At 46.3% G+C, this 13,576-nt stretch overlaps 1 protein-coding gene across 5 annotated transcripts; it reads right to left on the bottom strand.

Moving 5' to 3' along the window:
- Positions 1-1,304: 1,304 nt before the first annotated feature.
- On the bottom strand, positions 1,305-13,576 carry LOC127317043 (uncharacterized). 5 transcript variants are annotated; one of them, XR_011748080.1, is made up of 5 exons: positions 13,209-13,576; positions 12,975-13,106; positions 12,039-12,122; positions 2,897-2,980; positions 1,305-1,583 (listed from the first exon to the last, which is right to left on the bottom strand). XR_011748080.1 is itself a non-coding variant. In XM_051347576.2 (3 exons), exons 1-3 carry the CDS (start codon positions 8,440-8,442, stop codon positions 1,513-1,515), a joined length of 270 nt encoding a protein of 89 aa, XP_051203536.2. In that variant the 5' UTR covers positions 8,443-8,621; the 3' UTR covers positions 1,305-1,512. The 5 variants fall into 5 exon arrangements, 2 of the variants coding, with proteins under 2 accessions (XP_051203536.2, XP_071679251.1); XR_011748081.1 differs by lacking the exons at positions 12,039-12,122; positions 12,975-13,106; positions 13,209-13,576 and adding exons at positions 3,834-3,965; positions 4,068-4,272; XR_011748082.1 differs by lacking the exons at positions 1,305-1,583; positions 2,897-2,980 and adding an exon at positions 10,447-10,725 and having other exon boundaries at positions 13,209-13,572.

The following is a 13,576-nucleotide window of genomic DNA, read 5'->3' on the forward strand; positions in this document are numbered from 1 at the left end:
TATAATGGCAGTATAAAATAATTCAAGTGTCTGATATCACACTACACTGCTCTACGGATGATAGTATTGATCTCAAAACATATAACAATTAAAACTCCTTTTCTTTACTATTATATTCGAGTTGGTACGTCATCAAACATGTTTGATGTCAAAGATTGGAGACATCCGCGCCGTTGGATCTAAATCTGATGTCACGCATGCTTCGTCTGTTTGCAGAGAATCAAATCATTAATAGAAGAAAAGAATCGATTAGTGCTGAAATCACGCACTCGTATGATTAATGTCTCATCTTTTTTCGTTTTTATTTCTCTGCACATAAGGAAAGAAAGATCAACATGCACATCTACGCGTATTTTCCATTCTTCATGCATTGGTCCTTCAATCGCTTGAGCAATGAGCAATTTTCGTTATACATACCTTAGAGCAAAATAATCTATATTATTATATTGGAGTTGGTCATTGGTCACTCAACGCGTTGATGGTCATTATTAGAAACATCATGTCCGTGCAATTTAATCTTACGGTATTTGCTTAACATCTAACTTACATGTAAGGCACCCTCACTTTTCTCGTTAGCGTTAAACATGGTATCAATCGATTATTACTTGCCAAAATAACGTGTAGGTCGCCCTCACTTTTCTCGTTAGCGTTAAAAATGGTATCAATCAATTACTACTTGCCAAAATCTCCCTCGTATTAGGCTAAACATGGTATCTAATCAAATCTTTACTTGCTATATAAAATCATTCTCGTTCGCTCACAATTTTGTTTCCAAAATCAGGAAGGCACCCTGCCTCGTCTTCTCCTTCTAACACTCGCACGCTCCTATTCTATGCCACCGAAGGAGAAAACCATCAGAGGAGTCGACCGACCACGGCACCAGCTTCTCCTGCCTGTAGCGGCTCTAGAACATCCGCATGCTCCGCCAGGCATCCACTGGCGCAGTGCATCCCGACTCAAGATCGTACGGCGCGACAGCTTTGGCCATCAGCACCCCTCCGGCAAGCGCATCCACCATCAATATCTGCTTTTCAATTTGTTCTTTCGTTGGCTCCTGTCGGCCCCCGAAGTTAGATACGCATCACGGAGATAGTACCCCTCGTGGCTACGTATCCGTGTCGGAGTACCAAGCTGTTGACCCTAGGAGTAGGATTACGGACGCGGAACTAGTGCCCCTCGCGTACACGCATCCAGGCCTAGGTGTCTCGCCTTCCTGTGCACTCGATATGAATCACGCACGGTGCACAGGTTACAAGGGCATAGCATCACAGATGATATCACAACATTAACTCTACGACACAAAAGAGTTAAATAAGTATATAGCAACGCTCATAGAGCAAGATAGCAAATGACACTCAGAGGACACATGCCCCAACAATACATCAAGACATCATGCGGAAGCGAGTATACGTCTGAGTACAGACAAGATGCAAATGGGACTAAGAGTCCATAAATAAAGCAGGCGGATCCATATCCAGCAAGCCCCAGGCTGCTGCCTTAGGAGCGTCCTCTCTACTCGACGTAGTCGTCCTCAGCGTAGTCCACAAAGTAGTGTCCAGGTGGATACTCAAAACCTGTCGTACCTGCAAACATCGGGCCAACGGTTGCCAGAAAAAGAGAGGAAAAGCGAGGGTGAGTACCAAGGCGCGTACCCAGCGAGACTTAGAATATTGGCTGCGCTCGCCGGCTATATGGTAGGTTTAGCGGCAGCAAAGCTTGCACTAAAACATATAGAGACACTCTCAACTTTCCGTCTGCAAGATATAGATAAGAGAGCGTGCATCTAACAGTTCTAAAACTCTGCAAACATTACTCATCCGATGCATTCCCCCTTCTACATGCTACAGGAAGAAGATGCAAAGGCACTCACACGGTTTACAGTTTTAACCAGTTTTTATTATAGTTCTGCTAATTACTACACAAGTTAATTAGCAGATAAAGGGTGAAAGTTGTCTATGATCAAGCGACACTTCTCCAAGTCGTCCATAACCGCGGACACGGCTTTTCGAAAAGATTGTAACCCTGCAGGGGTGCACCATCGGTCTCATACGCTCGATCAACCCTACTGGATCAAAGCAGAGTATCACGACACTACCTCTCCCTTCACCACAGACCAAGTCCAAGAGCCACCTAACTAAGTTAAACCCGTTACGGAGTTCGGCCGAGTCTCCGAAGCGGACCTAGCTATTGCGTGCACGGCTTCCGAGGGTCAAAACACACACAGGGGCGAATGACCCGCTTCAGCATGCGATAAACGCTCAGGCCGCAAACCTATACGTGCATACCAGAAACAAGGGATACAAGGCTCACTGGGCTTCCCCAAATAAAGAAGTAACAGGCTGGCATGCACGCGATAAAAGAGTAAACACACCAGAAACTATTTGCGGCACTTGGACAATGGAAGTAGTTCCGGAATTGGTCGAGGAGGGCCCACTGAACCCCACGTATGGTTAGTGCGCTCAGTCTTGGATCAGATAACAAGAACTCAAGATCCTAAGATATTAGTGGACACAAGTGAGCCGTGTTCAAAAAGAAAATCAGCTGACCCACCGATGCCTCTACTTAACAATTTTATTATTAGCATGAATAAGTAAGGTGTGATCTTATCGAACAGATATAACCATAACCATGTATCTCGGAACCCTCCAACAGATATAACCCAACTAGATAACAGTGGCGATAGCGATAATAGTGACAACATATAACAACGGTACTAAGCAAGCCTACGACTCGCATGGCTGACCCTGTAACCAAACAACAGCTATAGGATATATGTATGGGTCTAAGGCTTGCAATCGGTGACATGCGATAGGATACGTGACAAGAACGGCACACCAGGATAGCAGTAAGGTAAAGAGGCAAAAGCAGAAAATAGGTAGCAGGGAAAAGTGCTCGCCTGTCAAGTCAGAAGAAGAGAAACCGGCACGATCCTCCTCAGGGTAGTAGTCGTACTCCTCGCCGTACTCCTCGGTACCGGCGTCTAACGAGAAGAACCAAACACACATACAAGAGAGAGTACACAATCAATACAAGAAATGCAATGCACAATATGATGCATGATGTGCAATAGGTTTCATGCATAGCAATTTTAAGTGGGGCACTTGCAAACAACAAGAAATAAGAAAGTAACCCTCACATAACATTTAGTTCTAATTGCATTTTTAATTAGGCCGATGCAGGGATGATGCCAATGATGCATGACAAGATGAAACAATTTTGCAACATGTAAATTACGCTTTTGTAATATTCCAGGATGTCGATTTAGTATCAAATGAACTATTAGAAGCTGAACTTTAAAACGAAAATAAACTATGCTGAGAGCAAAACTGGAAGATGGCCTGGACGTTTTTCACTGGATCTGAACTGGACACGCAAAAAGAATGGCCCCTTTTGGCCGGATCTGGGAATTGAACTAAGGATGTATCGATCCATTTCCTAAAGATAGAATCAGAGGAGCTGTGCAACGAATTTGATACAAAACAGATACATGTCAAGCTATTTTACAAGAAAACGCTGTCTAAACTTTTAACTGAAACACGACAGGTGTATCTGAAACTGGAACAGCTACAGATAGCAGAAAGTGTCATCCTTTTAACTGAAACTTGACGGATTCTAAGAACTGGAACATGAGACGATAAAAATAAGGATGTGCATACGTTAGATAGCCAAACAACCAAGCTAGCAGGTGGATCTACAGCACGTTTTGAACTACAGAGTAACAAAGAAGGTAAAGCTAATCGAATACACGACAGTAGCTAACTGGACCTATTCAGAACTGCACACAAATAAAAAGGGCACCTTGCGCCGGTGTCAGACAACAATTCGAGCCTCACCTTTGTGCAGATGTAACAGGCAAGCCGCTAGATCAATTGATGACTGAAGAGAGAGGCTCGGCCCTTTGAACGAAGCCAGACGAACCCCGACCAAGATGACGCTGTTGAGGCTCTCGCGGCACACACGACGAGCTGCAGCGGCGAACAGCGGAATCGGACGCGGACGATGGCGTCAGCGCGAGAAATCGAAAGAGATGAACGGGAGAACAACAGGGAACTCGGACGGAGGCTCACCACGTCAAGGGAGAAGGTTGGGGAGGATGGAGTCGACGGCGGGGCGAAGCGGAGGTCGTCGGCGTGCACGGCGGCGCTCCAGATACGTCTTGGCGGCGGTGGAGTTCTCGAGCAGCTCCGGCTCCGGTTCAGCGAGGAGGAAGAGGGCGCCACGGCGGCTTCATCCCCACGCTCGGCGCAGCGAACGGCGGCGAACAGCAATGGCAGGGACGGCGATTTCCGGCCGGTTTTCTTTGGTCTACGGACAAACTGAATCTTCCTGAGGTTGTGAAGAAGAAAGAAGGGAGATGGGGAGGAGGCGGCAGCGAGAGGGAGCTAGGGTTCTGCTCTGGTTTGGGAAGAGGAAAGGGAAAAGATAGAGGAGCAGGGCAGGTGACCAGGCAACAGAGCAGCCCGTGGTGTTTTCACGTGCTGGAAGATGGAGGCACAGGAGGTCTCCTTCGGTTCAGGTAACACAGGTTGGGCTTCTTCTCTTTCTTTTCTATTATTTCCAAATCCTCTCTTATTTTATTTATTATTTGAAAATAAATTTGGAATGTGGAATAAAAGATAGAGAATGGTAAAATAGTTTTTATCCAATGTTGTTTTATATGTAACCAAAACAAAACATTTACATCATTCCAAAATTATTTGTTTTGTTGATTAATTATAAAATAGAAGATATAAGAGAGGAGGTTTAATAGTAACCTCTAAGAATGGAGTTTTTGGCATGACCCTTTTTGAAAGGTAAGGCAAGTATTAGGAATAGGATAGGTAGGCTTGAAGGTTGGAACATCTCAAGTGAGATGGAGGTAAAACAAAGAGAGAGAGAAATCAACACATCAAAGATGAAAGGCAAAATAAATCCAAATGCAATTTTTGTAAGAACCAAAAGTGACATGATGAGATGCATGAATGCAAGATGATGCACAAACTTGCAAAAATAAAAGGGTAGCTCACTTGGGATGTTACAACTCGCCCCCCCTTGAAGGAATCGCGCCCCGAGATTCCTAAGGAGATGTGAAAAGAGCGGGATACTCGGATCTGAGAAGATCTTCGCGTTCCCAAGTTGCTTCTTTCTCGGAATGATTAGACCAAAGGACCTTGAGAAACTTGACAGAACTGTTCCTCGTCTTCCTTTCGGCTTCATCAAGAATGCGAACTGGATGCTCACGATAGGAAAGATCCTCTTGAAGGTCAATAGACTCGTGATCAACTGCACGGCCTGGATCTTTGAAACATTGCTTGAGCTGTGAGACATGGAACACATCGTGCACTTTGGAGAGATTTGGTGGAAGCTCTAACATGTAGGAAACTTGACCACGCCTTGCAAGAACCTTGAAAGGACCGATGTATCTTGGAGCCAACTTGCCCTTGATACCGAAGCGATGTGTACCCCGCATGGGAGTCACACGGAGGTAAGCCAGATCATCAGGCTTATAGATCATATCACGGTGCTTGCTATCATAATAGCTTTTCTGCCGAGACTGAGCTATCTTCAGATTGTCACGAATGATTCTGACTTGTTCTTCAGCTTCTTTGACAATGTCAGGACCAAAGACGTTCTGCACTTGCGACCATATTGAACTTCAAATGGTGCCATGCCAAGACTGGATTGATAGCTATTGTTGTAGGAGAACTCAGCATATGGAAGACATTCTTCCCATTTCATGCCAAAGGAGATCACACAAGCACGAAGCATATCTTCAAGGATTTGATTTACCCTTTCAACTTGTCCACTAGTTTGAGGGTGATAAGCCGTGCTGAACAGAAGAGTTGTTCCCATAGCTTTCTGAAAGCTTGCCCAAAATCTAGAAGTGAAGATGCTTCCACGATCAGAGCTTATTTCCAAGGGAACACCATGAAGAGAGACAATTCTAGTGGTGTAGAGCTCAGCCAACTGACTAGCAGAGATTGTCTCTTTGACAGGAAGGAAGTGAGCAACCTTAGAGAGGCGGTCAATCACAACGAAGATTGCATCATTGCCCTTGCGGGACTTTGGAAGGCCAGTGATGAAGTCCATCTCGACTTTATCCCATTTCCACTCCGGAACTTTCAAGGGTTGGAGAACACCGGCCGGTCTCTTAGATTCAGCTTTGACTCGGCGGCAACATCACATTCGGAGACATACTTTGCTATCTCACGCTTCATTCTTGTCCACCAGAATGTTGACCTTAGATCGTGATACATTTTGGTGCTTCCAGGATGGATAGACAAGGGAGTATCATGAGCTTCTTTCATTATCAACGCTCGCAAGCTTTCGACCTTAGGAACGACCATGCGCCCTTCAAAGAACACAGTGCCTTGATCATCAAGAGAGAAAGCCTTGTACTTTGATTGATGCATATTCTCCTTGATTTTCTCGATTAAGGCATCACCCAACTGTGCCTTTCTTATCTTCTCTTCAAGAGTAGGCTCAACTACCAAGGTTGCAACAAAGCCTTGGGGAACGATTTGAAGATTCAACTTCTGGAATTCTTCATGAAGAAGAGGTTGTGCTTCTTTCACCATGAGATTATTGCAATACTCCTTGCGACTCAGCGCATCAGCCATCACATTTGCTTTGCCAGGAGTGTAGGAGATAGACAAGTCAAAGTCTTTGATGGTCTCCATCCATCTCGTTTGACGCATGTTCAAATTGGGTTGAGTGAAGATGTATTTGAGGCTTTTGTGGTCGGTGAAGATTTCACAACGGTTGCCCAACAAGTAGGGACGCCAAGTTGTCAAAGCATGTAAAACCGCGGCAAGCTCGAGATCATGAGTGGGATAGTTCAATTCATGCTTGCGCAACTGACGAGAAGTATACGCCACAACTTGACGTTCTTGCATGAGAACTGCACCCAATCCTTGAAGAGAGGCATCACAGAATATCTGGAAGGGCTTGGAAGTATCTGGAGCAACAGGAACTGGAGTTGAAGTGAGTTTCTGTTTCAGGAGTTCAAAGCTTTCTTGACACATCGGAGTCCAAAGGAACTTCTTGTCTTTCTTCAGAAGATCCGTGAGAGGCTTGGCAATTTTGGAGAAGTTCTCAACAAAGCGGCGGCAATAACTAGCCAAGCCGAGGAAGCTTCTCACTTGCTTGACATTCTTCGGAGGAAGCCATTCAACAATTGCCTTGGATCAAGCTTTCAGGATTGACGGCTATGCCTTTTGCAGAAATGACATGCCCAAGATAGACGACTTCTGGAAGCCAAAATTCGCACTTGGAGAACTTGGCATAAAGGCGATGCTCGCGGAGCTTGGTGAGGACGAGGCGAAGATGCTCTTCATGTTCTTCATTAGACTTGGAATAGACAAGAATATCATCAAGGTAGACCACCACAAACTTGTCAAGATACTCCATGAAGACTGAGTTCATGAGGCGAGAGAACGTTGCTGGAGCATTAGTGAGGCCAAAGGACATGACTGTGTACTCATACAAGCCATAGCGAGTGGTGAAAGCTGTTTTTGGAATATCCTCCTTGCGGATTTTTATTTGGTGATAGCCGCTTCTCAAGTCCATCTTAGAGAACACAACGGCACCCGCAAGTTGGTCGAAGAGATCAATGATGCGAGGAAGAGGATATTTATTCTTGATCGTCTTCTCATTCAGAGGGCGATAGTCAACCACCAAGCGATCAGTTTTATCCTTCTTCTTGACAAAGATGGTGGGGCAACCCCACGGGGAAGTGCTGGGCTGAATGAAACCAAGCTTTTCCAACTCATCAAGTTGTTTCTTGAGTTCAGCTAACTCATTTGGACCCATCTTGTAAGGCCTCTTGGAGATAGGAGCTGTACCAGGTTCTAGCTCAATGACAAACTCAACAGCCCTGTCAGGTGGCATTCCTGGAAGCTCATTTGGAAAGACATCGGGGAAGTCACAAACCACCGGAACATCTTCAATTGAAGGTAGAGGATTTGCTTCAATAGAGAACACTTGCACTGTTGAAGTTGGAGAATAGACTATCTGGCCACAAGGATGAACAAGAGTGACCGACTTTGTGGCGCAATCAATCTTTGCCTTGTTAGCTTTCAACCAATTCATGCCAAGGATCACATCAATGCTAGCACTGTTGAGGAGTATGAGTGAAGCAAGGAACACATAGCCCCCAATTAGAATTTGGTTGCCATGGCTTACCTTGGAAGATTGCATCCTAGCTCCAGGAGAAAGAACCACAAGATCGCTGCCCAGGGATGATAGTAAAAACCCGTGCATTTGTGCAAAACTTGTTGACACGAAAGAATGCGATGCACCAGTATCAAACAGAACTTTAGCAGGAATAGAGTTCACAAGTAAGGTACCAAGCACAACGTCTGATGCCTTCTCAGCTTCCTCTGCGGTGATGTTGTTGACAGTGGCAGGTCTAGGCTTATTGTTATAGTTGAAAGCCTTGCCTGTAGAAGGAGCACGCACCATCAACTGAGTCGAGGAAGGACGAGGTGGTGGTGGTGGAAGTTGCTGCCTCTGAGAACAAGTACGGGAAGTGTGCCCGGGCTGACCACAAGAGTAGCAAGTGACTGAAGAAGAACGAGGAGCAAACTGTCTCTGAGGAGGACCAAAGGCTGGCCTCTGCTGCTGAACAAAACCTCCGTGCTGCTGAGGAGTGAAAGCTGGCCTCGTGCCGAAACCGTGGCCGGCTCGTGAGCAAACTGAGGGGTGGGTGGGCGGGGAGCAAACCCAGGCGGTCTCGAGTGAAAAGACCGTGGAGCTGGTGGAGCAGTGTCAGGAAACCAAACTCTGCGCTTCTGAGGTGGCATAGCTGGTATCGAAGAAGAGCCACTGTCACGAGAGTGCTTCCTTGACTGCTCAAACTCCTGTCTACCAGTCTCAGCCTTGATAGCTGTATCAACAAGCTCATCGAAGTTTCTGCACTTGATCAGGTTGATAGCAAACTTGACTGTAGGATTGAGGCCTCTGCGAAACTTGTCTTGCTTCCTCTCATCGGTGGAGATCTCATCACCTGCATAGCGAGCAAGGTTGGTGAAGGCTCTGCTGTAGGTTTCCACATCCATATCAGCCTGTGTGAGCCTACGAAACTCCTCACGCATCTTGTCCACGGCACCATCACGAATGTGATGATGCCTGAAAAGTGCCTGGAAGTCATCCCAACTAGTCTCAACATCTGGATCTCTCCTCTCCAGGTAGCTGTCCCACCACGCAGCAGACTCGCCTCTCAGGAGGAAGGTCACAAAGGAAACTCTGTCCGCTGGAGCTACACGCGCAGTGTTGAGGGTGCGGTTCATCTCACGCAGCCAATCATCTGCATCTAGTGGCTTCAGAGGAGTGTCGAAGGTGCGCGGGTTGAGATTAAGGAACTCTCTGATAGTGACCCGGCCATTCCCTTCATTGTTCTGCGCCTGGTTTTGGGCCAACTGCGCTAGAATCTGTGTCACATTCAGCAAAGCTTGCCCAATTTCCAGAGGTGGAGGTGGAGGAGGCGGAGGTGCGCGCCTTGGAGGCATCCTGATGACAAACATCAAGATTACAGATTAGTACAAGTAGGATAAAAATCCAACATAAGTACATTAGAAGAATGGCGACTTGGAATATAGAAACATGAATATGACAGATATCATCAAGGTACAAGAATTCAAGTACACAAGAGCTAGCCATAACATATTGAAGATTAGAACGATAGCAAAACAATACTTCACAAATCTCGCAAGACAGTGGTATGTAGCTATACTGAAGTTTTAACATTGGCAAGTGTCAACACGACCCAAGTTATGTTTATTGGAAGGTGAACAACACAAACAGGAACTTGATAGGAACAACTCCGTAGAAGAAAAGAACTCGATATTAGCACCGGAATCAACAACCAGTTAACATGATTATGCCAACAAGGTAGAAAAGAATTTCAACGGAAACATGATTGATGAAGTAACACGGAAATTGGATTGAAGCAACATTTTCTCAACACAAAACCACACAACAATCTATGGTACTACGGAAGCCCGAAGACGTGAAATCCTAGATGAAATTTAGGTAAGAGGAGAGTAAAATCCGTTACACTTCCTTACCAGAGGGAGGGTGGGTGGGGTAAGAAGTAAAAACAGAATTCCTACTCTCGCGCATAAAGTTTTCCTATATAGCTAATAAGTATTAGTTCTAGACACGACTACGTCCGCTGCAAGGGCTCCTAAAAGGCAGTCCATGCTCTGATACCAAGTCTGTCGGCCCCCGAAGTTAGATACGCATCACGGAGATAGTACCCCTCGTGGCTACGTATCCGTGTCGGAGTACCAAGCTGTTGACCCTAGGAGTAGGATTACGGACGCGGAACTAGTGCCCCTCGCGTACACGCATCCAGGCCTAGGTGTCTCGCCTTCCTGTGCACTCGATATGAATCACGCACGGTGCACAGGTTACAAGGGCATAGCATCACAGATGATATCACAACATTAACTCTACGACACAAAAGAGTTAAATAAGTATATAGCAACGCTCATAGAGCAAGATAGCAAATGACACTCAGAGGACACATGCCCCAACAATACATCAAGACATCATGCGGAAGCGAGTATACGTCTGAGTACAGACAAGATGCAAATGGGACTAAGAGTCCATAAATAAAGCAGGCGGATCCATATCCAGCAAGCCCCAGGCTGCTGCCTTAGGAGCGTCCTCTCTACTCGACGTAGTCGTCCTCAGCGTAGTCCACAAAGTAGTGTCCAGGTGGATACTCAAAACCTGTCGTACCTGCAAACATCGGGCCAACGGTTGCCGGAAAAAGAGAGGAAAAGCGAGGGTGAGTACCAAGGCGCGTACCCAGCGAGACTTAGAATATTGGCTGCGCTCGCCGGCTATATGGTGGGTTTAGCGGCAGCAAAGCTTGCACTAAAACATATAGAGACACTCTCAACTTTCCGTCTGCAAGATATAGATAAGAGAGCGTGCATCTAACAGTTCTAAAACTCTGCAAACATTACTCATCCGATGCATTCCCCCTTCTACATGCTACAGGAAGAAGATGCAAAGGCACTCACACGGTTTACAGTTTTAACCAGTTTTTATTATAGTTCTGCTAATTACTACACAAGTTAATTAGCAGATAAAGGGTGAAAGTTGTCTATGATCAAGCGACACTTCTCCAAGTCGTCCATAACCGCGGACACGGCTTTTCGAAAAGATTGTAACCCTGCAGGGGTGCACTACTGGTCTCATACGCTCGATCAACCCTACTGGATCAAAGCAGAGTATCACGACACTACCTCTCCCTTCACCACAGACCAAGTCCAAGAGCCACCTAACTAAGTTAAACCCGTTACGGAGTTCGGCCGAGTCTCCGAAGCGGACCTAGCTATTGCGTGCACGGCTTCCGAGGGTCAAAACACACACAGGGGCGAATGACCCGCTTCAGCATGCGATAAACGCTCAGGCCGCAAACCTATACGTGCATACCAGAAACAAGGGATACAAGGCTCACTGGGCTTCCCCAAATAAAGAAGTAACAGGCTGGCATGCACGCGATAAAAGAGTAAACACACCAGAAACTATTTGCGGCACTTGGACAATGGAAGTAGTTCCGGAATTGGTCGAGGAGGGCCCACTGAACCCCACGTATGGTTAGTGCGCTCAGTCTTGGATCAGATAACAAGAACTCAAGATCCTAAGATATTAGTGGACACAAGTGAGCCGTGTTCAAAAAGAAAATCAGCTGACCCACCGATGCCTCTACTTAACAATTTTATTATTAGCATGAATAAGTAAGGTGTGATCTTATCGAACAGATATAACCATAACCATGTATCTCGGAACCCTCCAACAGATATAACCCAACTAGATAACAGTGGCGATAGCGATAATAGTGACAACATATAACAACGGTACTAAGCAAGCCTACGACTCGCATGGCTGACCCTGTAACCAAACAACAGCTATAGGATATATGTATGGGTCTAAGGCTTGCAATCGGTGACATGCGATAGGATACGTGACAAGAACGGCACACCAGGCTAGCAGTAAGGTAAAGAGGCAAAAGCAGAAAATAGGTAGCAGGGAAAAGTGCTCGCCTGTCAAGTCAGAAGAAGAGAAACCGGCACGATCCTCCTCAGGGTAGTAGTCGTACTCCTCGCCGTACTCCTCGGTACCGGCGTCTAACGAGAAGAACCAAACACACATACAAGAGAGAGTACACAATCAATACAAGAAATGCAATGCACAATATGATGCATGATGTGCAATAGGTTTCATGCATAGCAATTTTAAGTGGGGCACTTGCAAACAACAAGAAATAAGAAAGTAACCCTCACATAACATTTAGTTCTAATTGCATTTTTAATTAGGCCGATGCAGGGATGATGCCAATGATGCATGACAAGATGAAACAATTTTGCAACATGTAAATTACGCTTTTGTAATATTCCAGGATGTCGATTTAGTATCAAATGAACTATTAGAAGCTGAACTTTAAAACGAAAATAAACTATGCTGAGAGCAAAACTGGAAGATGGCCTGGACGTTTTTCACCGGATCTGAACTGGACACGCAAAAAGAATGGCCCCTTTTGGCCGGATCTGGGAATTGAACTAAGGATGTATCGATCCATTTCCTAAAGATAGAATCAGAGGAGCTGTGCAACGAATTTGATACAAAACAGATACATGTCAAGCTATTTTACAAGAAAACGCTGTCTAAACTTTTAACTGAAACACGACAGGTGTATCTGAAACTGGAACAGCTACAGATAGCAGAAAGTGTCATCCTTTTAACTGAAACTTGACGGATTCTAAGAACTGGAACATGAGACGATAAAAATAAGGATGTGCATACGTTAGATAGCCAAACAACCAAGCTAGCAGGTGGATCTACAGCACGTTTTGAACTACAGAGTAACAGCAAGGTAAAGCTAACTGAATACACGACAGTAGCTAACTGGACCTATTCAGAACTGCACACAAATAAAAAGGGCACCTTGCGCCGGTGTCAGACAACAATTCGAGCCTCACCTTTGTGCAGATGTAACAGGCAAGCCGCTAGATCAATTGATGACTGAAGAGAGAGGCTCGGCCCTTTGAACGAAGCCAGACGAACCCCGACCAAGATGACGCTGTTGAGGCTCTCGCGGCACACACGACGAGCTGCAGCGGCGAACAGCGGAATCGGACGCGGACGATGGCGTCAGCGCGAGAAATCGAAAGAGATGAACGGGAGAACAACAGGGAACTCGGACGGAGGCTCACCACGTCAAGGGAGAAGGTTGGGGAGGATGGAGTCGACGGCGGGGCGAAGCGGAGGTCGTCGGCGTGCACGGCGGCGCCCCAGATACGTCTTGGCGGCGGTGGAGTTCTCGAGCAGCTCCGGCTCCGGTTCAGCGAGGAGGAAGAGGGCGCCACGGCGGCTTCATCCCCACGCTCGGCGCAGCGAACGGCGGCGAACAGCAACGGCAGGGACGGCGATTTCCGGCCGGTTTTCTTTGGTCTACGGACAAACTGAATCTTCCTGAGGTTGTGAAGAAGAAAGAAGGGAGATGGGGAGGAGGCGGCAGCGAGAGGGAGCTAGGGTTCTGCTCTGGTTTGGGAAGAGGAAAGGGAAAAGATAGAGGAGCAGG

The sequence above is a fragment of the Lolium perenne genome, chromosome 7 (genome assembly GCF_019359855.2).
Source record: "Lolium perenne isolate Kyuss_39 chromosome 7, Kyuss_2.0, whole genome shotgun sequence".
In the NCBI taxonomy this organism is placed as follows: Eukaryota; Viridiplantae; Streptophyta; class Magnoliopsida; order Poales; family Poaceae; genus Lolium; species Lolium perenne.

What these genes read in the sequence shown, in the direction of transcription:
- LOC127317043 (XM_071823150.1), bottom strand. Translation starts at nt 5,316, where the DNA reads ATGTGTTCCATGTCTCACAGCTCAAGCAATGTTTCAAAGATCCAGGCC. An exon ending in GGCGAGTTGTAACATCCCAA is followed by an intron (nt 2,981 to 5,006) that starts GTGAGCTACCCT and finishes TCTTCTCGTTAG; the next exon opens with ACGCCGGTACCGAGGAGTAC. An exon ending in CTCTTCTTCTGACTTGACAG is followed by an intron (nt 1,584 to 2,896) that starts GCGAGCACTTTT and finishes CGATGTTTGCAG; the next exon opens with GTACGACAGGTTTTGAGTAT.